The sequence below is a fragment of the Rhea pennata genome, chromosome 2, assembly GCF_028389875.1.
Source record: "Rhea pennata isolate bPtePen1 chromosome 2, bPtePen1.pri, whole genome shotgun sequence".
Lineage (NCBI taxonomy): Eukaryota > Metazoa > Chordata > Aves > Rheiformes > Rheidae > Rhea > Rhea pennata.
Genome location: NC_084664.1, coordinates 22,822,694 through 22,849,119, shown reverse-complemented (window position 1 = coordinate 22,849,119; position 26,426 = coordinate 22,822,694). Strand labels below are relative to the sequence as shown.

The 26,426-nt window shown below is 38.2% G+C and overlaps 1 protein-coding gene across 1 annotated transcript in view; it reads right to left on the bottom strand.

Annotated features, from left to right (window-relative positions):
* The window catches only part of ST8SIA6 (ST8 alpha-N-acetyl-neuraminide alpha-2,8-sialyltransferase 6), a 38,215-nt gene that overhangs the window by 94 nt on the left and 11,695 nt on the right, over positions 1 to 26,426 (bottom strand). The window contains exons 4-8 of the mRNA XM_062567721.1: positions 23,483 to 23,569; positions 10,815 to 10,959; positions 8,797 to 8,909; positions 7,613 to 7,705; positions 4,167 to 4,639 (exon numbers count right to left, since the gene is read on the bottom strand). Of these exons, the coding sequence (XP_062423705.1) occupies positions 4,171 to 4,639; positions 7,613 to 7,705; positions 8,797 to 8,909; positions 10,815 to 10,959; positions 23,483 to 23,569 (907 nt within the window). The 3' untranslated portion in view covers positions 4,167 to 4,170. The remainder of the gene's footprint in view (positions 1 to 4,166; positions 4,640 to 7,612; positions 7,706 to 8,796; positions 8,910 to 10,814; positions 10,960 to 23,482; positions 23,570 to 26,426) is intronic.

The window sequence follows — 26,426 nt, the reverse complement described above, 5'->3', positions numbered from 1 at the left end:
TGAAATAAAACAGTAGCTGAGTCCTCTGTGTATGCATCTCAGCATCTGCATCTGCTTTTTTTAGCCTTATTTCAGATTGCAGTCTGTCTGTGACATTTCTTACACAGTATTATAGCCACACAAAATTCTCCAGGGTGGGCAGGATTGTTGGTGACTGATCTAGCTCGAGTATCCGTTCTTTGTAAGGGAAGACTCCTTCATTTGAATACCCCACAAATGCTCATACTTACCCCACCTGCACCATCCTCTTCAGTTTTCCTAAGCTAAACAAGGCTGGGTCTAACCAGCATCTAGATGAACACATCCACTGCGAATCTGAATATAAATATATTATACTATATATTATAGTATAATATACTATACAGTTCTATATAGTAGACTATATAATCTAATCTGATCTATTATATTAGATTATAATAATCATGTTTTAAAAGATTTAGGGAGTGAAATGCTTCTATTTCTTCAGCTGCCTAATTCTTTCTTGGGAAAAAAAATTAAGAAACAGCCCCCTAAAACTGTAAATATTTTTCATTTGATCTAAAATTTAATATCCATTTTTCTGTGCAACTTATGTCCACTTGTTTTGTCTTTAACACTATTCTGAACACCAAAACATAGTTCTGTGGCTGAACACATGAGCAAAGAGAAGTGTTTACTTAAGAGCTATACTGCATGTGTAAGCAGAAGACCTATTTTTCAGCTTTGGATACATCTAATAATTTCAGGCTGGATAATATATTGGTCCAAGCCAAGAACAGACTGAAACTTGGCTGTTGGATGCCACAAGTATAAGAGAATTCTAGGAGAATTTAAGCTCATGTAAGTACCCTATTGCTATAAATAACTTACTTGCTTTACCAGCAATTTTCAACATAAAAAAAAAATGTGCATACACTAACAGAGTTTGCAACAACACGATTCTCTCTGACAGTAATTCCTGAGCAAGTAAATAGCCAGCCACCTGTTCCACACAGTGCCTCCCAGCTAGCTCCACCTTGGCTGGAGGGCTGCACTGCTTCTCTTCTGTCAGACATAGATGCCTTTCGTCCACATGGTTGGAGTTTAAAAGCTCAGATCCAATTTTCACTCTCCAGGTAACATACACTTGCACTCAGGCTAAGGTTCAGCAATTCCTACTCACTAACTACCAGCATCTCTCTTCTCAACCTCTCCTCCTTCAGTGCTTTGCACTCTGATGACTGAGCAATACTCTCTGCCTCCACCTTAGACAATCTCAGTTTTGTTTCTGTCTGCTCCCTTCTCCGAGCAGCTGCTTTGGGCTGCTGTGCTGGATGCCAAAGCAATGCATCCTCATCTTCCCTGCTGTCTCCTTCTAGCAGGCATAAAACCTGCTACTTTCTTGGCAGACAATATTTGCATTTCAACCAGTCTTCAGGGCAACCAGATTTTTGCCAGTCTGATTAATTTATCATCTGACAATTTTTCTAATTATTTTTTTCCATCTATTTTTAAATAAGAATCAGGCCACTTCTCCTCCTTGAGCCTATGTTTACTTGAAGCTAATGACATGACTTTCAGGCTTATCAGGTTAAACCAATGAGCAAACAAGACTTCCTTCAGCTGCAGGACCATCGCAGAAATGATTCTACAATTTAATACAAAAAAAAATTACTATAGATCATTACTATATTTACTACATTTCAAGATTTTGCTGATGTCTCATTTTCTCACACTTTGTGACAGGTAAACATCTACTTTGAGAGATGTGTGTCTCTGTTGAGCACAACCATAACAGTGCATGAGTGGATATTAAGGCAGATAGATAGGTTTCTTACACTGTGCAGAACCAGTTCTGTGGGACTCCCACTTCTGACCTTGCCCACTTCTGAGCAAAGGTCACCTCTTCAACAGCATGGATGGAGTTTATCAGCAACACTGCCAAAATGATTCATTGGGAGGCAGGGATGTTCTCCCTGTGGTGGTCCAGTGCCTGTTACCTGCCTGCAGCAGATAGGTGCTTGCAGCAGATCAGCTTCATTCACATCTTATTTAGATGTGCCAGTGATGCGTGAAGAAAGATTTGCCTGAGACTTTTGTGGGCACCCAGTGGTATAAGGAATTTTTCTCAACTACCCACATAACAGGAGAGAGGGAGCAGAGAGAAAACTAGAAATGAGAAACTAAAAAGAAAAATGAGATTATTAAATTTTTAGAAAAGGTCATCTTCACTGAAATATATCTATGATAGAATTCCAATTATCTTTAATAGTTAATAATAGTAGTAGAATGGTAGCTCACATTGAAAGCATTTCATTTCTTTGTTTTTAAAGTGCTAATTTCTTAAAAATAAGTGATTAACATGGTGAGGAAAAAAAGTGTTAGGGCAGCACAAGTTCTCTTTCTACTTGTTTTTTCTTTACAGCTTATTTTGCAAATTTGGCCGCAGAAGTGATTTTCAGTCCGCCAAGCATGGACAGCATTTAATTAACCCATACAGATGCTTAAACATTTTTTTGGCTTCTATCTGCTTCTTTCTGGATAAAAAAATTCATAAATGATTGTCTTTCACTTTCTTAGCTAGTGTAGTTACTAAAATAAAAATTACACAGTACAGCTCCAGGGATTAATATTACAGGAAGAATAAATACAAGGGAAACTGCAGGATGCAAACAGCTTAGCATCTAAGTTACTAGTAAGAAATGCATTATGTATTTCTTAACCTTTCCAATGTGCTACAATCTTTTACAGGCAAAAAAAAGCCTAAGTCAGCCACATGAAACGATATACACATACACCTTCTTCTATGTCATTTCCTGCCATAGACTAGGGGAATGGATTCACTAAACGGCCTCTAAGTCTCTTCCAGTCTTGCCTTCTATTACTCTAATAATACTTGCAAGGAGTTTCCTTTTCTATTTCTTAAAAAAAACCTGAAACGGAATAAATTGTACCTTCTTGCCATTAGCAATCTTATAGTTTATAAATTTGCAGTTTCTGATTATGAATCAACTATGAAATGTATCTTTGACAGCATGTTTTCTAATACCATCAAAGGCTATTTTCAAATTCACTTCATAACCTAACTAGAAGAAAAATCCTTCTTAGCTTTTGAACTCAAAATTTTGGGCTTGAGCAAGCTGATGCTATTTTTATATATTTAACTTGAGAAATACAGAATTACATCAGTCCAATTCAAGCATTATACAAGAGTAGTAGTATGATACAATTCACTTCTTGTTACATTAATTTGCACCCCCTGGAAACACAGAGTTCTGGAAGGCAAATCTGAAGACAGTATTCTGAACTGGGAATTTCTGAGTTACCTTAGACGATGAATAACTACCTATACAAACAGGTCTTATTTTGCCAACAAGGCAAGTCAGGCTGGAAAATATGCAAACCAATCCTTTCAAAGTCATCTGGGATCTGTACCGAGTGAGTTGGCTCAAGGTCAGGAGCCAGACTGCACTACACTGAGGCAATACACAGAAGGTAGAGCTACAAGGGAGATGGGAGAGTGTGAAAGGACGAGGGAGAGGGAATGACACTTCATTCTGTATTTGACCAGATTCAAGGATGCCTCAGGGTAAAGTCCACAGCAAAATCTGCTGCAGTCTACAGCAGCTTCCTCATTGCTGTCTGCAAGCCGTTGTGAATTCCCAAGCTGCAAGAGTGAGCTGTTCTAACCTTATCCTTTGCTAACGAGAGGGAACAAGGCTGCATATACAAGTTACTCCTTCACAGGGCAATCTGAATCCTTACTTTGGCCTCTATATACACCTGGAAAAGCTACAGCTGTGCCAGGATTAGGCACTTTTGTAGATCACAATCTGTGATCAGCTTAAATAAAACAGTTCACAGAAGAAGCTGTTTCATGGGAACTGATACCAAACCAAACACAGATTGGGAGAGAAATATGCCTGAGATGAGGAGACACTGTTAACTGATAATGAACTATGGCAATAACATGTGTTTAGCTATGCCCTCTGTCTAAAGTTAACAATTAGAGAACATTTCTCAGCTCTGTGATACTTCACATTTCTTCAATAAACTCCATCTTTCACTTACTTATGGACACAACTTTCAGTGATTCTAGGGAAGAAATATCTCTGTAAGGAAGAATAGACCCAGAGTGTTTGCAAAAAAAGAAGTTTTGTCTTAACACATTACTTGAAGACATTTTATGTGGGAAGAATGTGACCTACCTTTTTATTTTGATCTACATTTACCAAACTGCAACTTCAAAATGCCTTTGCCATGAAGCTGAAGGATCTGGTTGTATTCTTTGGGCATTGCATGGAAACCTGGTTTAGGCAGTTGGTTGTCATAATAGTGGTGGCTAATTGGCATCTTCTCTGTGGATTTTGAGAAAGGCCAGAAGCCATATAGCTTCACATTTTCACACAGCTCAAGAGCAGCACTAGTGATCATAAAACCAGATGACAATCGATAGGCTTTCACACCCTTAGTTCTCCAGAACTGGGCAAGACTTTTCAGGTAAGTAGGGTGAAAAAATATTGCCCTCTGTGTTGCTTTGAATTCTTTAAGTGTTTGATATACTTTAAAAGAAGTAGCGGTGTTGCTTCTGAAAGAAAATGCTGGCAATAAAAGGAAAGCATCTCCATAGACCGCAACGTTCTCCAAAAATTCTGTCTTCTTTTCATTGAGTTTGTTGTATCTGGCAAATACAATATTTTAGGAAAAGAGTGAATGAAATGTACTATTGACATAAGTATACTACAGACCAAACAGCATGACTTTACATCCACGTGATTTGTGAATTCAGCTCAATCGCACCAGTTCAGCCTGTCTATATTGCAACTGTATATCAACCTGTTATATGTTTTCATATTTCCATGTGCTGATATGAAAATCTGACTTTACTGTATAATAACAATACACATTATAGAATTGAGTTGGTAACATAGGAGGTATTAGAGGAGATCAAATCCACTGTTAATGAGAGCAGGACCTGTTTTCAGAGACGAACAACTTAAGCTTCAAAGGAGAATGCAAAAAAATCGTATTCATACTTTCTCAATATAAAAATACATGCACTATGGTATGTATTGTGTGTGTTTTTGAAAACTATTTCTTACATGAATACGTATATGATAACACATCTTCAAATCCTGGATGTCTGCCTTGTGTGGAAATAGGAGTACTTGCTCCTGCACGCGAGCAGTCTTGGAGAGCAAAAAGTCAGCATGTGTCCAAGTTTTGCAAAAGCTTAGCTGGTTTTGATAGACTTGTTAAATAGCTTAAAATCCTGACACACCTATTTATTTCCCTTGCCTTCAAAGGGAACATGTGGATGTTCCCTCAAGACTTAGAGGCCCGACTTCACAAAGAAAATATTTCTTATTCTGAGATACTTCAGTTTCCCAGCAGTCAACAAAAAGGCTCATTTCTCTCTGTTGTATAATTCAGTGATTCTCAATACTAACTAGTGAATTTCCAAGCGTTATTCAAGAAGCAATATAAGACACAACAGTGTCACTCAGCACATTTCCTATACAGACCCTAGGTGTCTGAATCATCTGAACATACGGTGCTTACATCCACTTTGGGATTCAAAGCACTTAGTCCCTTTTTGTTGGTAGTTGTCTGTCTGAGCAGGATATATTTGCCTTTTTTTAAAGGGCTATCAGATCCTACTTTTCACAAAGTAGCCCAACAGTTGCAGCAGAAACTGGAAGATGTGGTTTCATCTCTTCTTGCAAACTGAGCAGATTCAAATCCTCTTCTCATGCAACATTCAGTTCGAGAAAGTGGACAGCAACCACTGCTATTGCCATTCTAAATCCTCACTAATGGAGGAGTTACCAGCTGCCTCTTGCACAACTTAGGCAAGGAGTGAAAAACATGGGTCCACCTCCCTTCTCAGTCTGAAGGGTTTAAACTTACAGCTTCTGCTTCCCAGAGAAGTGCCATTGCCACTAGACTCTGACACAGACTAAATGAGAGCCTTTCAGCCCCTCCTGGTGCGCCTGGGCCCCTGCTCCGAGCATGCCAGTCAACAGACAAAGCAAGCACACAAGGCCTGAGGCTATAGCTGGGGAGGGTGACTGAATGGTGAACTTCTGGCCTCCCAGAATTATCTCTATTTCTGCTCAGTGTAAAATGCACAAAGAGCCTTCAGAGCAAATTTCAGACCTCTGCTCTCCTTTCTTAGCTAGAAGCTTTAATGACTCAGCTTCATCTTGCTTTCCCTTAGAGCTTCATTACTTATAGGTGCAGAGTAGTCCAGCTCCATTAGGACACGTAAGAACCATGCTTCTTTCCTCTGCATTGTATGCCTTGTCAGGTATGTTTCAAAAGCTAACATAACCTTAACAATCGTACTATCAGACTAAGCCTAAATGCAGAATTAGAAATTAAACTGATTAAAATCAGAAAAAGGTCTTTTGAGAAAACAAACTCAGCTCTGTTAAATGGTGCCAAATCACGTCCCTCTCCTTCAGAGCGTTTACAGTTTCCTCTGAATATTTAAATAATTAAAATGCTCAAATTCCAAAGTCCTCACACAATCTCATTTCATCCTCACACAGGCTTAGCTCCTACTTTCTTCACTATAACACCTATTAATGCCAGTATAGTATAATTTGACTTAAAAGTAAGTGTAGGTGTGACAGGACACCATGATCAAACCCAGAGAAATCATGCATCAGTTCAATAGTCACCAATGAAGCTGAGTCACTGGACCAAGTTTTCCTTTCTCATATTCTTGTACAGCCCCATTAACGTCAATGAGCTAATTCTATTTTGAGGAGAAGCAACAATTCATCTCCATTTAAGTCAAAAAGGGCTGGGTAAGCATCAAAGCAGTCAGTACTCACTGCAAAAATTCAAGCTGTCTCCTTGAATCAATAACAAACACCTGTTAGTCATTTCTGTGCTTACTGCACTGTTTCTTCTTGCTTTTGAGCTATAAGAACTTTGCCCGGTGTTGTCTATTTGACAAATACAGATATGTCAAACAACAATATGCAGTTAGATCAATAAGCAGTAAATAATATCCCATAGCAGTCCTTTTCATAGATAAGCTGCAGCTCCAGACTGCTGAAGATGCCAGATTAGTCAGCCTAGCTTTAGTAGATTTTCTTTTCATCAAGAAGGTGAAAAGAAAACTTTGCTGAGAAAAAAAGTGGGTGAGCAGCTTTGGTTCAGACTGATAAAATGAATTACAGAAATTGGGCCTCCATTCAGGACTTACCCTTTTCCAGAATACTAAGAACATGTGTTTATAGTCCCACTGGTTGAATTGGACACACTTTTCCAAGTTTTCCTGATTTATGATTATAAGTCCTTTTGTTGTTGTTGTTGTTGTTGGGGGTCGTAGGGATTTTGTAGGGGGAAGAGGGCTGGACTTGCAGTGATCGATTTTACTCTTTCATAAGGTGTGAACTGGTACCAGCAGAGGCACCTGCTAATCTGGATATTGTTGCCTCCTTTTTGTTATAAAAAGGCTGTGTGTAATAGATTTCCTTTTAGACTTGTACATCTTTTATGTGGGAACTAAGCCTTACTAATGAAGTAATCTCTCTGCACCACTCTCTGTGCTAATATCCCAAAGGATTTTTAAAAAAATCTAAATCATGTCAAACAATTATATAATATTGCACAGAAACAGAATTGCAGGACTACTTACTTCTGAGCTATGATACTTGGATTAACAGTCACAAGGTTTGTTTTATTGCCAACATCTTTGCTAATGCTTCCTGTGGTTGGAGGGAGGTTACACCTGAAATTGAGAAACACTTATTTTAATAGAAGTCCATCAGAAATGCCTCGCAGTTATTACTTGCAAATTCTTCTTTTGCGGAATGACATTTTCACGTCAGCTCCAGAGATCTCCAAGCACTTTACAAATATTAAATAAGGCTTACAACATTTCTGGTAAAAATATTTAATCTGCTGTGCAGATGGTTAAAATATAGCACAGAGAGCTCAGTTTCATAAATGAGCTCTCACAAATCAGATGCAAGTTGAAATCCCATAAGGAGTCCATCTGTGAATTCTCTGTTATCTTCTAGAAAATATTGCCCTTCTTGCCTAAACAATGCATTTTCCAGAAAGTCTTCTACTATTTGCTATTTAAAAGCAGTGTGATTGATACCAGTCCCTCAGCTGGCAGAGCAATGTTGATGGCTGTTTCATGAGGTTAACATAACTTGCCCAATTAGGGGAAACAATAGCTTGTTATACGGTAAAGAAGGTATTTCTTTTTAAAGTGAGTCACTTAGATCTAGTATGTAGATTCCTCATTTTTATTAAGGTCAATTATCTAATTGGAAAGACTTTTTAATTTGGAAAGCCCAAATATTAGTCAAAAAAAAAAAAAAAAAAAAAGGAAAGGATACAAAATTCAGAAGACTGTATGGTTGGACATCACTGAGAAAAGAACCTTCACTTGGTTACTCAGTTTGTTCTGTAGAATCTAGATTCTGAGAATCATGTACTGAGAGAGGTGGGCTGAATCACTCTCTATTTTCTCAACAGTCTATAGGGGGAGCTGAAACAATTACTTAAACTAGAAGCCTGATTTTTAGATGGTGAACAGAAGGTGCTAATAGTAACTACATTAATGAGCCAACCTAAGGCTAAGTAAACCCTTTGGTAACCCAAGCGTAAATGTAAACATGTGATATTTCACATGTTTTCACAAATCTAGTTTTGAAAATCTATAAAGCAGAAAGGCTTTCTCCCTTTGAAAGGAGGAACTATGTCAAGATCTTTTTCGCTCATTGGTACAAACCAGCACTGGCATGCTTCCAATCCTTCCAAGCTTTTAGAAACGTTCAACATTCTCCAGTAAGATCAAGCAGCTCTTACCTAAACACAAAGTCAGAACGATCGATTTCAGCTCCACAACTGGAATTTTTGAGAATGCCTCCATTTCCAACCACTGCACAGTTCTTGAAGCGATAGACTGAAAGAGGAGAGGACTGCAAACAAATAAAAATGATACAGCCAAAGTTTTATAATTCTTCTGATGATTGTTTGTTTGTTTTTAACTTCTAGTGGCAAGGAATCCAAAGCATGATTTGATGATTTGTGCAATCCATTTGTGCTTGCAGGTTTAATCCAGTACATCCTAGTGAAAGCACCCACCATTTAGCAGCCAGGGTTGCCAGGCCTGCGTAGCCAAGAGCCAAAAATAGTCGTCAACAGACTAAGAATGGCTATCCCTGTCTTCACTACTTTGAAGGAATAACATTGGACTGTTAAACTGGATGAATACATTTTAAACTTGCTTAACATGAAAATGATCTTGTATTGGATTGATTCCTCACAGTATTCACGGACTAGCTCTTCCTGGATACTTTAATTCTGCATTGTAACAGACTGGGAGTTGCCCTGTTGACTGTGTCAGCTGATGGATGCTAACTTTGTAAATGCTTACTAATTTGCAATCATTCAATTATATTTTAGGTAAAGTAATGAATTTAGGGAAACCTGAAAGATGCTGCAATGGATAGTTATGTGTTCTAACTTAAATTCGTAAGTGAATTTGACTGATAGCTGAAGCAGTTACTATTTCTGGCTGCTTGCCTTCTCCACTACTACTCTTGTTAGAGGTTACTGTCCTGCCGCAGGGGAGCTGAGTAAGAGCTAAGTGTATCCACTTGTGAATCAGCAGAGATCACAGCTTGGCATATTAATGTAAATTGCTGGCTATTTCAGTTGACATTAATATAGCTGGCTGTTATCCAAGGGTCTCAGGAACAGATATACTTCTCATTCAGTCTCTCCTGCTGTAGGAGCACTGACCTTCAACAGTGAGGGCAAAGTTACGCTACGTCAAGTGCAGAAATTAAACCCATTTGTAAAACTGAATCAAAACTTTCTTAAATAGAGCTGTATCTTTCCTTCTTTTCCCATCAGCTGCCCAAAGAGAAACAGGAAAGGCACTATTGTCATGGACAAGGAAAAAAGCAAGTGGGGAAGTGGCAAATATCATGTCCAGCAATACATCTCAAGACAATACGATAAAATATTTTGTTCAATTCTAGAAAGACAGTTTGTTTCATTATTATAGGAGAACACATGACCCAGAAAACTCTGCCTAGCTTAACAAGTATATATGCACCCAAAAAGTACAAGTTTTATCTTTAATTCCGCGTGGGTAAAAAATACTTTTATCTTTCGTTCAGTGTTGGTATGAAAGCACTGTAACCTCCTGTACTGCAATGGAGGTTCTCTGTGATTTACAGCAGTGTAAGAAAGGATTAGACTTACAGTATTTGGGATCTCACAGATCAAGAATACCAGAGAGGGTAACAGAGATCCCTTGCAAGATACACATTGCCTTGTCACATTTGTTAAAGTCCCTAGCTTCAAAATCTGATCCCTTCATTCAGCCTGTTTTTCTGGACGCAAAGGTGTTCCACATCAGTAGCAGGTCTATCCTCAAAATAGTTTTCACAAGTAGTATGCCCAAGCCTGCATTGGAAATGGCATGAGAATAAGTGGAATATGAAATATTCCTTAAAGACTGAAATATCTTTGAAAACAGGAATGAGAAAAGCAAGGCAAATGTTCTCAGAGGATTCAGTCCATAGGCTTCATGTCTTAGACTAAAAAAAACCCTTAAGAAACATGGTTGGCTACCAAGAGAGGCTGCAAATTGTGTTCTGTAGCAATGTCACCTATATATTCTGAACTACTATGCCATGTCCATTCCTCCCCTGCTGCAGAGGAAAGCTAAAAAAAAGTTCTGCTAGGTAAATGCAGCATATATAGGGAGTGAAGAGGTCCTTCCAGTGGCAATCAAACAAAGCAGCTCTATTTCTATCCCAAAATATTTATGATACTGCAAGTATAACTAAAGGTAAAGATATAGTTCCTACCACAGGCAGCATCCTAAAAATGTCCTCCGTGATAAGGATGGTCTTTTTATTGTCCACCTCATAGCTCATGTTACTTCCCAGGGGGGTATTGTTTTGAGAAGCAATAAAATTGTGAACTGCATCACAGCAGGAAGCTAATTCTGACCTGCAAAACAAACAAACAAACAAAACTTGCTCAAGGACAGGGAAATGAGTAGAAAAGAGATGTTAGAGAACTAAGAGAATGAAAACCAGTTCTAATTAACTAAGTACCAAAAGGCTATATGAACCCTCCATAATTGTGTTTCCCTTGACTTGCTTTATAGAGCAAGTCCAACTTAACAAAAATGGTTGAGAAAATAATCAGTCCAAGAACCACTTCTCTTATCCTATTTTTCTCTCTCATTCTCCCTTTTCCATCCAGATAAAGTCAGAATCAATCTTAACGTTATTATCAATTGTTAAGATGAAGATTATCATAGAAAACGCTGAGAGTCTTCAACTAAAACCAGTGTTAGACTTTACACAGAAAACACGATTCAGTCCCCAAAGAATTAACAAAAGGATTTCATTTAACACAGAACAAGTGACCGTAAGAAACCAAACGGCTGAAGAAAAAAAGAACTAAGAAGACAAAAGGAATGGAGGATGAGAAATACAGGGTATAGAGTTTAGCCTACTGAACAGCTAGATGGTTGCAAGTCAATTAATTAAAATTTGTTTCTGCAACTGTCCAGTACAGTTTTGTTGTACACAATATCACAGATGTTAAGTAAATTATATGACAATTTGCAAGTAAAGAAGACAGATACCCTCTCTGTAGCAGATAGATAGCCTAGCAGCTACCCAAAATACCCAGCTGAAGTCCTTAAATAGATGGAGGGCAAGAGGTTCCCTCATTTAAACATTATGTAGGAGTAAAGTCATGTTACCACCAAACTTTATGTAAATATTATGTATGTAAATAGCCTATATTATTAAGAAACACTGAAATGCAATGAAAAGCTCCATGAGCCCTTTGAAATCAAACCTGAAGCCCTACAATGCATTTTGCTTTAAGGAACAATGCTCTCTCTGCTACTACTGGATCCAGTTTTCAGACCTGAGGCTAAAACATTCATGGCCAGTCATTATTTATCATTTGACAGGACATACCTGTCTCATTAGGTGAGACATTAAAAGAAATATTAACTGTTTAGAGAAGAAAATTCACCAATTACAGAGTTGCTTGGAATTTTGAAAAGATAACACAGCAGAGAATAGATGATTGTTCCTTTCCTAACTCAGAAGGATTAATTGTGAAGAAAAAAAATATGTTTATAGAAGCAGCCAGAGGAAAAGGAAAGCTTTATTTCAGACTTTTTCAGTAAGTAAGATAAAACAAGCCACTGGAACAAGTTAAACAATACAAGCTAAATTCTGCCTGAAAGTAAGCTGACTTTAACAGAGTAAAACACAGGAAAGATAAGCTGTTCCTTTCAACTTTATCAACGATTTACACTTAGCTAATATTCTACTAAAGGAATGTTTTGTTTCTGGTGGAGATGATGCCTGTTCTGGCACACGGAAGGATCCAAAGGATTATGTTTTCTGGAAGACAGGGAAGATAACTAATAGATCTGTGATGATTCCAAGCCTAACTTTTCTTTTGCACATCATACTATATGTACAAATAACAGTCAAAGTGGGGCGGGGGGAGGGGGGAAGTTTGTTAGGCAGTTGGCTTGATTCATACACAAAAGACCAAAAGAAAGAGTACCATTTGAATTGTCAAATGGCTTACTGGTACACGTTAACCTGTTTTGAATACTGAGCTCAGGAACTCCTCACGGACTCCCAGGTAAAGTTTCCAGATGCATGAGGAATACTGGGAATGAGTGAATTCTGGGGTGGAATAGATTTTAAATAATCTTACTAGGCAAGTTATCAGGAAATGATAACAGAAAATATTACTCATGAAAGAGTAAACAGCATGGCTCTATTTGCCCAAGCCATATTCCACTCTGATCCCTGTACACGATTCCCATTGCCTTGCGCTCAGCCATAACGGGTGCCTGGACCATAGGAGACACTACGTACACAGGTGGGGATGGACCTGAGAGTACACTCACATGGCTCAACAGGTACATAAATGATGAAAACAATTGCTCTATGCATATGGTATCCTATTTTAAATATACAGAAAAATACAAATCAAGTAATGAGGCAGGAAACTCAAATGAGTAAGTCTGGGAGGACACTGGATGTTCTTGAACCACTCCTGACTAGAGTGTATTTACTCTTCTTCTTGGTAACTTTTTGCTTTAACCATTTTTTTAACCTTAATCATGTACTGTAGCAACAGAAGTAAGTGAATTCAGAGATCTCTATTAGGACTCTGCCCTGAGGGCGTTAACAGCCATCCATCTGTCTGTCTGTCCCTGCCCACCTCCCTGGAGCCTCTCGCACCCTACCTGGCTGCAGCCCCCATTTCAGCCCAGCACAGGGCCCTCAGTCACTGCTCCGGGATGCAGCAGCAGTGCTCCAACCCTACCACAACTCTGCCCCTGCCTGGCCACAGCCCCTGCCCCAACCATGGCCCCAACCACCCAGCCTGGCCCTAGCCCATCCCTGTCCCTGGCGGTGCCCCATGCCCGATGTCCAGACTTGGGGCTGCCCTGGCACCCTGGTGGGCAATGGGGCAGTGGCTGCCAGCCAGGTCACTGCACGGGGATCCCAGTTCCCTGCACCTTAGGGAGCAGCCGGCCATTCCTGCCCCCTGACAATCACATGCAGATTAGGAATCATAAAAATTGTAATTCTGAAATCCTTGGGGTTTCAGGACATGCAGAGTAGAAAGGAATAACTCCACAATATTCTTGCCCAGTTTTCACAAAACAAACAGAAGTGTCTGATGGCTATCAGAATCTGAAAAAGGAAACTGATAATAGGTAACATTAATTAATACAGACGATGCATTCTTTCTTTTTATTACTCTTTCCACAGGAATGAGTGCTTCAATAAAAGCAGAAATGGTCTGAAGAAAAACAGATAGAACTCATAAGTAATAATTTTAATTAATATTATGGATCTGCTGAGGCAGTAAAACAAAGACACGTTAACTCAAAAATGCAGTGGGAATAAGGAAATACATATTGATTAATGATGTATATTCTTATGTTATTTAATAACATATATGCTAAAGGCTAACGCATACCAGTAGCAATCTCTCATTTGCATCAAATCATGACACAGAACTCCTTGGTGCCCAAGCATCAATGTACAAAGCTTGAGCTATAATATGTATAACCTGCAAGCTGCAAAACCCACTAGAAAAACGTTCAGCAACTTGTTCATACAAGCTGTGACACAAGGTACCTCTACAACTGACAGCAAGTGATGAGAAATGGGTAGAGACTGGGTGGTTCAAGTAATTACTTCCACAACCATCACATATATGGTCTCTATCATTAGGCAATGACACCTAAAAGAGTATATGCTTCATAAGCCTGAGATATGTATTGTAAAAACCGATTCTTTTAACAAGTATGATATGTAAAGTGTTGCAAAGCCAAGCCAGTATTTTAATTTGTGTATTATGCCATTTGGGAAGAGAGAAACTGGTAAAAGCTCCAACATAAAACATTTCCTAACTAGATGGTGAAATAAGAGATAAGGGTCAGAATCATAACAGCACCAAATGTCAGTACCTTAAAGTCAAACTCTGAATCTCCCTTGAAGGGATGGAAAGTGATCCATGCTGTCTGTGAAGTTCTGACCAGGACAAAATGTTGAGATATGGGGCAGCTCTTGGAAGATGCAGTGTTGCTACACAGGCTGATCATCCAGCTCAGATATGTGTAAGAACATTTAAATACTTTATGTAGAGAAGGTTTCAGTTCCAATTATTAACAGAGCTGCTAGGCATCGGGGTTAATCTAGAACAAAGCATTTTTAAGATCCAGCTACACCATTAAAAGTCCGGTATGAATGTGGAATCAAAGGACCAAATATTTGGAGGACCCACAGTTTGGCAGGTACCTCCTTTAGGCTGCAGGTTGGCACTACGAATTTCTTATCTGGGGAGGCACGCCTTCCTGCAGCATTTCTCCTGCAAAGAGCTGGAAGTGGACTGAGATTTCAGAGCTCTTTTTGAACTCCAGGAATAACATCAAACACAGATATTTCTTGTACCAAGACAAGCAAAAGGGAGCCAATTGCATTATCTGGAAGTTTGACTTATAAAAAAAGAAGGAATAAAATCAGTATATATCAGTATAATAAGGCTATTCCATTAGGACTGGTAATATAAACTTCATAACACTGAATGAGTACAGTCATGATAACTCTAATCAATAAACTAACTGTAGTAGTATGTTGCATTTGCCTAAGAATCTTTATTCATATTGAAGACAACAAATAGTCATTGTTGACCGGGGAAAGTACTTTGTTGACCAGCAGATGCTTTTGCTGAATTTCTTCCTTCTTGGAACAACTACCATGGCCCCAGCTCTCTACTGAGACCAACTAGGATGGAACTCAGAGCCCACACGGTATCCAAATAATTTCTTCAGGTTTGCAGGTGCTGAGAACTTAAGAAAATCCTTTTTTCTCAAGCAGGTTATCCAAACACTGAGACAACCAAAAGGAATAATGATGTTTTCAAATATTGGACTAATTGTATAGATTGACCCTTGGGTAATAATACAGAACTGTTGCCTTGACTATACCTGTTTTCAAAACCCTTTGCATGATGTAACACCTTTACATGAAAAATCTACACTCTTTAATTTAGCAGTAGCCAGATGTGTAAGTATCTGCAGGATCTAAACATGCTGGGGTAGTTTCTTCGGAGTTTCCATAGTAGCTGTGTAGCCATGAAGCTCAGCCTGAACTATTATATCCTTCCTAGCAGTAAAGTTAATTAGCTCATCCAGGTTCTGCACCAGTATAGACACAGGCCTTTCAGTTGGTTCAGAGCTTGGGCACAGGCTGCTCATGCCTGCTGACCATACACAGCGTACACACATCCTGAGGAGAGCGCAGACTTCTTAGCATCTTCCTTCCAACAACTGAATGGGAATCAGCTGTAACGGTTAAAGCAGTCAGTGGTTAGCCAAGGGCTAACAGAGCTCCTTGGCTGATCCAAAAGCCAGCACAGTTCTTATCTCAAGTGGGATTTGAATAATCTATAATATTTAGTAAGAGTGAAATTTGTGTTTATGGAAAGAGCTGCTGCAGAGTTTAAAGATTCCTGACTCCTCCACATTACAGCTACAGGCAGCAAAAGGACCTTTGCTTTATCCTTCTGCAGCAAGTAGGATAGTTTTCATTCAGATTACCTTCTTTCATTAAAGAAGATGCTTAGCTAAACTTGTTTTGTTCTACAACTTTTTAGTATTTTATTGAGTTAAATACTTGGTGTGAAAAGGCCCCTTCTTCTGCACAAAAATTTTACACAGCCTCATACTTTGTGACAGACAGCAATTTACCACTGGAACTTTGTCTGTTCCAATCTAGAACTGGATCACTGGGCCAACACAGTTAACCTGGTCTTCAAGCAGCTGTATTTTCTGCATTTATTTATTTTCTAAAAATCTCATATTTTAAAATGAAAGATCTGCTACCTTGTTTATTTTTAAAAGGCTGCTTTTAACAGACAAGATGCTTTTCAAAAAATCATAAAGATAATACAAAACCAGGTAGGGGACCAGAGCCAGCAGAATCTGACCTATCAAGTTCAACTCTGTGAATTTAATAGGGCTGCTTTTGTGTGGACTACTCTTCAGCGTGTGACACAAATTTCTGTAGAGCTGGAGCCAGAGGGCATTTTTCATTGCTAGGAACAGAAGTGTGAAATATTTCCTATGAATATACTTTGCACTAAATTGAGGTAGGAGGGGAAAAGTGGATAGTGACAGACAATGCAGAAGTGCAAGTACTATAATATGCAAAATTTTTCTAAAGAATAGATGTTCAATTGTCCTCTAAGGCCACTGGGGGGAAGGCAAGAAGAAATCATTTTAATTTGCACTAAAGAAAGTTTAGATCTAATATTAAGAAGCACACTGAAATAGATTGCCTAGGGAAGTTGCAGAATTTCATTCACTAGAGATTTTTATTAGACATTTAGCCAAATATCTTTCAGGAATGGCCTAGACAGATTTGAGTCTGTCTGAGAAAGATGGATTTCACAGGGAGTCCAGAGACTAGATAGTCTTGAGATCCCTTCTATCTCTGTATTTTTACAAAGTATCAATTCTGTTCAGTTCACCTTTTATAAAGGTCTGTAGTAAGCAACAAACAAATGAATGTTTGTTTGCAGAAACATAGCATAATATTCCTATTACAAAATATTTGCACGTTATCCACACCAGTAGTGCTTGCACAGTCAGATCCCTTTGTTGATCTTTAGTTATCAAACAGTGAATTGAAACACCATATATAACCAAACACAAAGTAAAAATAGTAAATATTCAAAACTAGCTATTGTAAGCAGTTTAAGTGACAGCCATATGCTTAGTGTGTCTGAAAATATGGTTCGTAGTATCATTTGAATAAAAGGCAAAGTATTCCAAGTGACTAATATCTGGCTTACTAATGACCAGAGAAAGTCTATGTTTGTATAATAATTTGTTTTAGTAGTTCACCTAGCTTGGGTAAGTTTTCAGATCATGTGAGCTATTGTACTGTACATGTGAATACAAAGATTTTGAAGCTGCATATTATCATAAACTATCATGACAGTTCAGAGAACGACATACAAAAAAGTCCACTATATAATACCAAAATTTAAAGGGTGCAACTACAAATAGTAAGACTACTCTTAATTTATGTCCACTCCTGTGTGTCCTGTAACATTTTTCAGTGAGCAAGAAATTATCTTATTGTACTGCACTAGGGCTCTAGACAATGTTATTCATTTCTCCAGGCTTTTTGTCAAGCCCAGTCAATACTGGGAAATCAATGCTTTCTAACAGTGCAATATTGCGACATATTCCAAACTTTGAGAAAAGAGTGCTTAAATCTCACATCTGAAACAGCATCTGTTGAAGAATCTCTGCTATGCAGACAGTCCTTGAACAAAAATGAAGTAACATCATAAATATCTAAGACAATGAAAATCAACAAGGTTGGATCTGAAATAAGGCTAAATATGTAAGAAGTATAATAAAATTTTCAAAGCACTTAAAGTCTACCACGAAAACATAACTAGCTCAATCTGATCCTATTTAATTTCCCATTATAAGAATTTTCCAACTTTTAGGAAAATATAAAGTCTGCAAGCAATTAAAAGATTCATCTGTTTCTTCTAACTAACACCAGTCACTCACTCTCTCCACTCAGCCCTTTTCTCTTCTGAAATGGAAGTATGTCTCTGAATCTGTATTTCAGATTTTACATATGGTTTATTAAACACGCAGCAAATGTACTCTGAAACCATAATGTAATCTCAGTTTTGTGTATTTCTTTGTATGCTGAAATGGAAGATTTCAGAGTACAGTGGAATTATTGATCTGTTTAGTGTTAGGAAAGCTATTGATTATGTGCTAGTGTGAGCTTATGTAAGCATAAACTGACCTTGCAAGATATTTTATTTGTGTTTCAGTTGTGTTTTATTGAAATACACAGATGTGTTAAGCAATACTGTTATATATGCTGTGGTATATAATATACTTCAAATTAATCCCTTCAAGGAGGAATAGGATTTTATAATCTGTAAGAATGTTTAGCACATATTTTTCAGAAGAGGTATTAAAGTGGGAGAAGGTAACAGAGGTCGGGGAATAAAAAGCAGGAGGCGAAATTATAGGACTATGAAAACAGGTTGATCTCTTAACTATTCTTTCCCAGACCTCAATTTGTTTTTTTAAGTATTAACATTTACCACCACCCTCCCCAAAAATAAGAAAAGTGTAACATTAGCATTTTTAAAAGTGTATTTTACAGCTAGGTATTTCCTTTCCCCTCACCACCAGATGCAGATAAGGTTTGTCAGGAATGGTATTTCCTTAAGGAGGGAGCCCAGTATCCACAGTTCATACAGGGTTATCACAGCACAATACCACTCCTGCAGAACTGCTGTATCTCAACACCAGCCTCCAAGCTCAGCAAGATAGCCCAGGAAAACAATGTCCAGAGCCTCCTCTAAACCACCATTCGCCATAGCCCTTCTCCAGCCATTTTGAGGGCTGTTTTAACTATTTGCTAGCTTCCAGCAGAAACAAGAGTTACAGCTATTTGGAAAAACTTCAGATTATTTGCCACTGCAGGTCTATAGCACAAATGAGACTAAATCAAACTTAGAAGTCTATAAAGCAGAGAGGTGGAAGTACAGAAAACAACTACAGCTTGTATCCAGTTGGGCTCTAATTTGTTGCATTAATGAAACATCTCTTTTAAGTTGAAAGGCTTTGATGAATGCTAATATAATAATTAATATTCACGTAACCTAGGGAACCTGAGACTACCAACTGTAGCTAAAAGAGCCTTTGCAGAGAAAGCTATCCTACAGTTTCTTCTAGAGCTTTAAGAATGATACTTCAAGGTAGTGCAGCATTATTGCACCTCTTTCCAAGTTTGCACCAATCCTCTCTTATATCCAAGAAATCTGAGGACTTGCTTTGTCCAAAACAAATTGGAGCTGATGTAAATCCATAAAGGGAAGAATTCAGGTGAGCTTTAAAACCAAGGGGTCATGTGGCAATTCTAGGCTGGCATAAGCTTGTAAAGAACATGAAAAGAAAAAAAGAATGAAAGAAAGAAAGCTGATTTTTGCAAAAGAAAATATCTGAATAGAACATACTTAAATCATATTCTGTATGAGTTGATAGCACTAAATGTTAGAAAAGACTTTCCCTAATTCATTCTTTCTAGGATTGCATTTCTTCCAGTGAATTTTCAGCACTGCTAGAGCTTCTGGTATACTTATACCACCCTGCTAGTGTCTGCTGTGAAATCAGATAATCCCTAAGGAATGGCTGGCAAACATTTATGCAAAGCATTCTGAATCTTCACTAGACTTCAAGAGCAATGAACCAACTGCTTGCACGTGCTCCTCCGAGGGCAATCCAAATCCAGCAGCACTAATGCCAACATTAAGGACACTAAATAAAGTGATGGTACAGGTGACTGTTTCCCTGGCAAAGCAGGACAAAAATCCATCACAAAAAAGTGTCTATGGATATAGGAGGTATTAAAGAGTATCATGGCTTGTACTTGATTGTTCCTGATTTTGAGAAATGCATGGGTGAACACAGTGTTGCTGTCAAGAAGCACTGACCACTGCCAGATAACAGTGTAGCCTAGTACATGTGAGCAGGCACAGCACAGCAGTTTTAGATAAAGGAACTTGGAAAGGGAAAAGGGGAACTCTCTGACAGCAGATGGACACAGTTTGCATGGCTGCATGGTAAAGCTGAGCCAGGTGGTGGAGGGTCACCCTGGAATCCCACATTCTGCTTTTTGCGCAGTGGGACCACTATGGCTTGTGCCAACCAGTGTTGTCAGCCGTAACCCTTTTGCCAAATACGAAGACAAGCATTTTCGGCATTGCACTTATAATCCATATCCTTTTATTTGGCCTGGATCTGCTAGGAGTTAGACTTAGAGGAAGAAAAGATGTGTACTCACTGGTACACAGTTCTGTCTTCTAGGAACATAGGAGTTACAGAGTACAGATTCATTTAGTCCACTACCAGTATGATAATAGCAAACAACAAAGCTGCAAAGGAAATGACAAGAAAGCTTATTTGAGAAATTTGCTATCTCTGGGGAATCTTCTTTTGAACCTTATTAATTAGAGGTCAGTTTATGCCCTGAGACATAAGACATTAAATTCCTTATAAATATGTATGTCTCACTGCTCTTCAGAACTTCAGGTTAATACAGAGATGTCATACAGTTGACACCACATCTGAGAAGCACTTAAGTGTTCACTCCATTCAAGAGATGGGCAAACAAGGAAAGAAGACAAGCAGCTTCTCTGCACTCTAGTCATCAGGCAGACTTCTGGTGACACTGGCAGGTGATAATGTGACATAGGCAGATTCTAGCTCTCCTGATAACGGCTAGCTGTATTACTTAATTCTGCTGCACAGCCTCTCTGAGGTTAATTTCCTCCTCTGCAAAATGGGTATGTTTATCTACCTACTTAATGAAATTTTTAGAACTGAATAATATTTCTATTACACCATTATTATGCGTTACTGATACTAGACAAAATTAGAAAAAACAAAAGGAGAAATGTACTGCCTGAAGTTTATTAATTGGTTGAAGGAAAGGGAAAAGGAGGGAATGAAAGATGGGGCAGTACCAGAGACAGGGAGACAAGAAGTAACTGTGCATGGGGAGTGGAAATTTCTAAGCAGATGTCTAAGCAGATGAGGAAAATAAAGGGTTACCTCTCTTGATCACATTTCTAGAATCTCTGTTCCACACAAAGCTCTGTCAATGCATCATTCCTAAGCTGCAGTGTCCTTGCAGAGCTAGTTCCAGGCTCGTGCTTGAAGTCTGATAAAAAAAAAAAAAACTGAAAGTGCAGTAAGCATGGAGTATATAAAGGTTTAGTTCGTAAATTTTATACGGAATATCTTTTTCTCTCTTTTCTTTTTTTTCCTTTTTAAAAAGCCTCTATTGACCAACTGCTAAGAGACTGGAAACCTTGAAAGTCTCCAGTGTGGTCTAGGTGCAGGGATATCTGTAAAATTTTAACATCTTGTTTCTGGAAAATAACAGAGAGAAGAGCAGTTTGAGAGGAAGGAAAAAACAAAGAAAAGACTTATGCAAATATATACATCTTTTGTGCGATAATCATCTGTAAGGCCTTAAACCAAAGTACAGGTCCTCAATCACATCAACAGAACTTTTGGACAATATCCAAGCAGGTCAACTTTCATAGGAACAGACAAATACACAGCACTGCCCTCAGAACTGCAATTGCAGCATGGGTTGGTACATATATGAATTAGTTGTACAGTTGTACTCTAGCTAGTTTTGATGCCAAAAGCATTGAGACCATAACAGCAGAGCCCTTGAATATTGAAGAATTAACCAAGCTTGTCCAGAGCTGAATCATGGGTTACAAAAGGTTTGTTATGTCTAGTAGCTGACCTAACTTAAAGCTAGCAAGCTCACTTTCTCCTTATAGTGGATGTATAGCCCACATTTTCTAGAAGGCTTAGTGCACCCCACATTTTACACTGTTGAATATTTCCAGTCTGGTTGTTGGTGGTATAACCCACCTTGAGCACTTATCACCCATACCTCCCTTGCCAGAAGGCAAAAAGGCAGCAAGAGGAATACTGAGCATGTTGTACTTAAAGACTGAGAGTCTCATATGAAGATTTAGATGGAAGATACAATGTTGGATTCCCAAAGGCCTGGACAATGGCACAGAGGAAGGGAAACTGTGAAAGTAATAAATGAGGAAGAAGCCAAGCTGGAATAGGAAGAAGTGACTCTGATACTACCTCATACATCTAGCACAGCAGAAGTGCCAAATTGCTGGTAAGTGGTGGCTGGCCCATTCAGAAGAAGAGGGGTTAAAAAAAGATTGGAAAACAAAAATCTTAATTGTATTTGGGCAAACAGCAGATGAGAGCAGCTTTACTGCCTATCAGCTCTGCACAAAAAAAGCAAAAAAAAAAAAAAAAAAAAAAAAAAAAAAACAACATACAGCACAAAAGACCCCCCCACAAATATCTATTCTGAAACAGAATGGTCTGCTTCTGCAGCTCCTTATCATATTCTGATAATCCTGTGCACAGCTAAAGCCAGTCAGAGTTTATTGAAAGTTTCTCGGACTTTATGCATTATACTGCCTCAGCTTTGGGAAACACCACTGGTCAGTAAGAATTCACTTCACCCCATTATGCCTTCTATTACTATCACACTAAGCATGTGGATATTAAGCTTTCAAAGCTAGTTAATTCCAAAGAGCTGGAAGGTAGGTCATTTTATTTATTTTTAATGATCTTGACAGAATCTTTAATTCTGTTCCATGTAACAATGTAATTCAAGAGAGTGTTTCCCCTCTGGAGAAACTAGGTTTGGCACCACGAAGCTGTTCTCTAAATCCAACATGATGCATTTCCAAATGAGAGTGGAAGCTTTACAGGGATCACAGACCCTACTGAGCGTCTGTTTATGTACAATCTTGAACATATGTGCGATCTTGACAGGGACCGGTGTAATCATGTGCTTATCTGAGCAGGGGTCATGACATGCATAACCGAGCCTAATGAGTGCCTTAGGCATTTATGTAACAGAAACAATAGTCTTGGGGTATGAAATATAGCATTTCTGTTACAGATACAAAGTCTGTTATCAGGGTGCAAATTCAGATAAATAAAAGCACACAACTAGATGGCTTTAATACTGTATGTTTTGTTTTGAATATTTTTAATCCATTCTAGCAAGTTAGTTAACTATTCATTACAGTGGAGATAGATGAAATTACTTCATTTGTGTAGTAATACATAGATTTCCGCTGCTCCCAGTGGAAATCACGTGAGCAGCATGTAGTTTACACAGTTCATTACAAATAAACAAAAAGAACCCCAACATCAAAAGAATAAGAGAAATGCATAACTATATATGTAGTCTGAAAGAAATACAAAAGTATCTTTTCAATAGGTATGATCTCAATTTATTGCTTGTTAGACAAACCTGGGCTAAAAAACTTTTCTAGATGAGACAATTAAAATTACCTGAATTTTTTACACTCTTCTGGTCTCTTCATCCAGGTGCAGTTTTGTAGTTTTGTGACTATATGAAGAAAATAATCTTCTGAATATCTAAAAAAAGGCAACAACATCAAATGCTACAGTATGCACATAGCTATTCAGAAATAGTCTTTAAAAACGTTCAAATGATGCATATATTAATAATAATGTGCATAGTGCATATATAATAGATTGCTTTTAGAACTCCATGACCCATTTTATTTCTATAATTTGTAACAGTACTATCCTCATTTAATTAGCTTGACCTATTAAACATGCTTTTTTCATAGTGATGTCCAAATGAACTCTTCTTTTTAGAAACTTCCAAAAAGTACGCTATTTTCAAACTTAGATATTAGACTATATCTATCCTGAAATTGTTGGACCCTTCAGAAATTATTTCCAGTGCGGAAGTCCAAAATAATACAAAATACACTTGGCATTTTAAACTTCAATAGTGTTTTGAGATATGGCTCTTGCAAGCCAAAATGAAATATTATACTTTTTCTGCCTTTTCTTTTATCTACTTTATAAACTCCTCAAAGCTCAGTTCAACCATCTAAGACATCGATCAATATTTACAGACCTATGTTTTTCTGCAAATTTTCTATTAAATAAAACAATCAATCTGTTCTATATCGAACAGGCCTAAGTACCACTGGAGTACATGTAATCAAAGAGCGTTTTGCTCCTTTTAAACCCTTTCAAAAGGTTTAAATTCATCCACATGTGAAATATTGAAGAACCTGTAAGCCAAAGGATTGGTGACATTTCTTCCTTTATAGGTTCTATGCTAATACCTCTCCTATTTATGCTTTTATTTATTTTAAAAGCACTGACTCTAACTTACAAGGAGGATTGGGGGGAAGGGAAGACAATATGATATGGATATCATGATTACAAATTATGTGGCATTAGTATCTTCAAAAATACCTACCTTGTGTTATAGTAGCAAAAGGGTTTATTGTTGGCCCAAAGACAAATGACCATGTGTTTATTTAAGCTGGAACTTAGAAGTGTGTTTTTGAACAGCCTTCCAACAAGAGATGGGAAGGCAAGAATCTTCAATTGTTTTTAAATGGAGCATGAGAATTGATAAAAAGGAATATAACAAGTTTTCAGTAGCTTGTAACAGCAAAGCACTCAACAACCCAAAGGTTCCTTCTAACTTTGCGTACGTTTGGTACTGAGAAAAATCAAAGCGTCATTTATAATGCTAGAACTAAGGCCCCATGAGAAACCACAGGCACTCACTGTCTAAACTGCAACAGAAGCTTCTTAACAAATAGAAGTGGTATATTTGTACCTGGAGTAAAAATACTTACTACAATGCAACAATATTGCTGCCTTTCTACCTCAGGCTACTGAAAGACTGGCTTGGAGGTTTCTAAGTGCCCACCAGTTCTCCCCAAATAAAACATCACTTAGAAGTCATTACAATACAGAGCAACAGCTATGCTTGTCTTTTACACACAGTTTTGTTCATCATGTGACTTACAAAGCTGCATGGATCGACATAACTCATCTTTGCCAGCCACTGGCACAGTGCCTGATGTGGCAAAGCTGTCCCAGCAGGGTTTCCTGCGGGACAGGGGCTCCTGACTGCTGTAGCTCCTGCAGCTCCCACAGCACTGCAAGGCAGTCACCACATCTGCCCATGTGGGTTTTAAGGCTTCCATTGAATTCAGTACCATGAAGTGAACTCTCTTTGAACATAGATAATATTCCCATAAATTAATTCTTTTAAGACTAAAAATGAAGCTCTGGGATTTGCTGCAGCTGGGCTTACAGCCCAGAAAGCTTTGTTTTTTGCTCCGAAAGCTTATTTTGGCATTTCCTGCTTTAAAGGACCCTCAGAGACTCATTCCTCCAATGCAATCAGTTCAGGATGGCCATCAGGATCTCATTTCAAGGCTCTGCTGTAACCTAGACAGTCCTTTTCTCCTTTGTTTCATTTTAGAGAGCTGGGACAATATGTATTATTTCTATGGAAATCGAGGAGTTTATAGTTACTGCTGGTAAAAGGATTTTATTATTAAGAGAAAAAGGCTCAGGTAAATTGAACTATAACAATTTGTGGACAAGACAATAATTACAGTGCTGAGAACAACGAATAAAACATGTTCTGTCCTGTTTTTGTCTGTCAACTGCATACAAACTATTCTAATGACTTGCTGTCCTAGGAAACTCACTTATATTGTATGAGCCTAGATGGCAAATAATGCCTTGAAGGCTTTTTGCCAATGATTTTTGTCAGGTACACAATAACCTTCTACACTAACTGGAATGGCTAAGGTGAAATTATCATGCATGGTTGAGGCACTGACAAAGTACAAGCATCTTTAGGTTTTAGCAGGCATCCAAAGGACAACAGCAAGGACAGAGGTGTTGAGATAGTAGAGAGACAATAGGTGAAACATCAGAACAGAGACGGATGCCACTTCACCGGTTAATTTCTGAACTTAAACATCTAATTGAAAAAAAAATTAAATAACAGAGCTGTTTGAATTAGGAGGAAAACTGAGAAGCAGGAGTAAGAAAGGAAGATCTTGGCAGGAAATCTTTAAGAAACAAACAAATGCCCCCCCCCCAAAAAAAAAAAAAAAAAAGCAAAAGCAGGAAATACAAGAGAAGGGCATGCAAGAGAATGCCTTCGGACACTTCAGTACTGTCAAAACAACTTTTAGTTTTTAAAGCCCTAAGGAGAGTGTGTGGAAGGCTCACTCCCGAATGGAAATCTGCCAGCACAGCTCAGCATTTCCAGCACTTAATCACCACCAGCACATACCTGATATAATAATACTTCACACTTGCATAGCATTTTTTCTATTAAGTCATCTGACAAGCTTTAAACTAGTTAATTTTTTTTGATCTTCACCACCTTAGGAGGCCAGAAAGTCTAGAATATCCCCCAAAGTCTTCTACAACT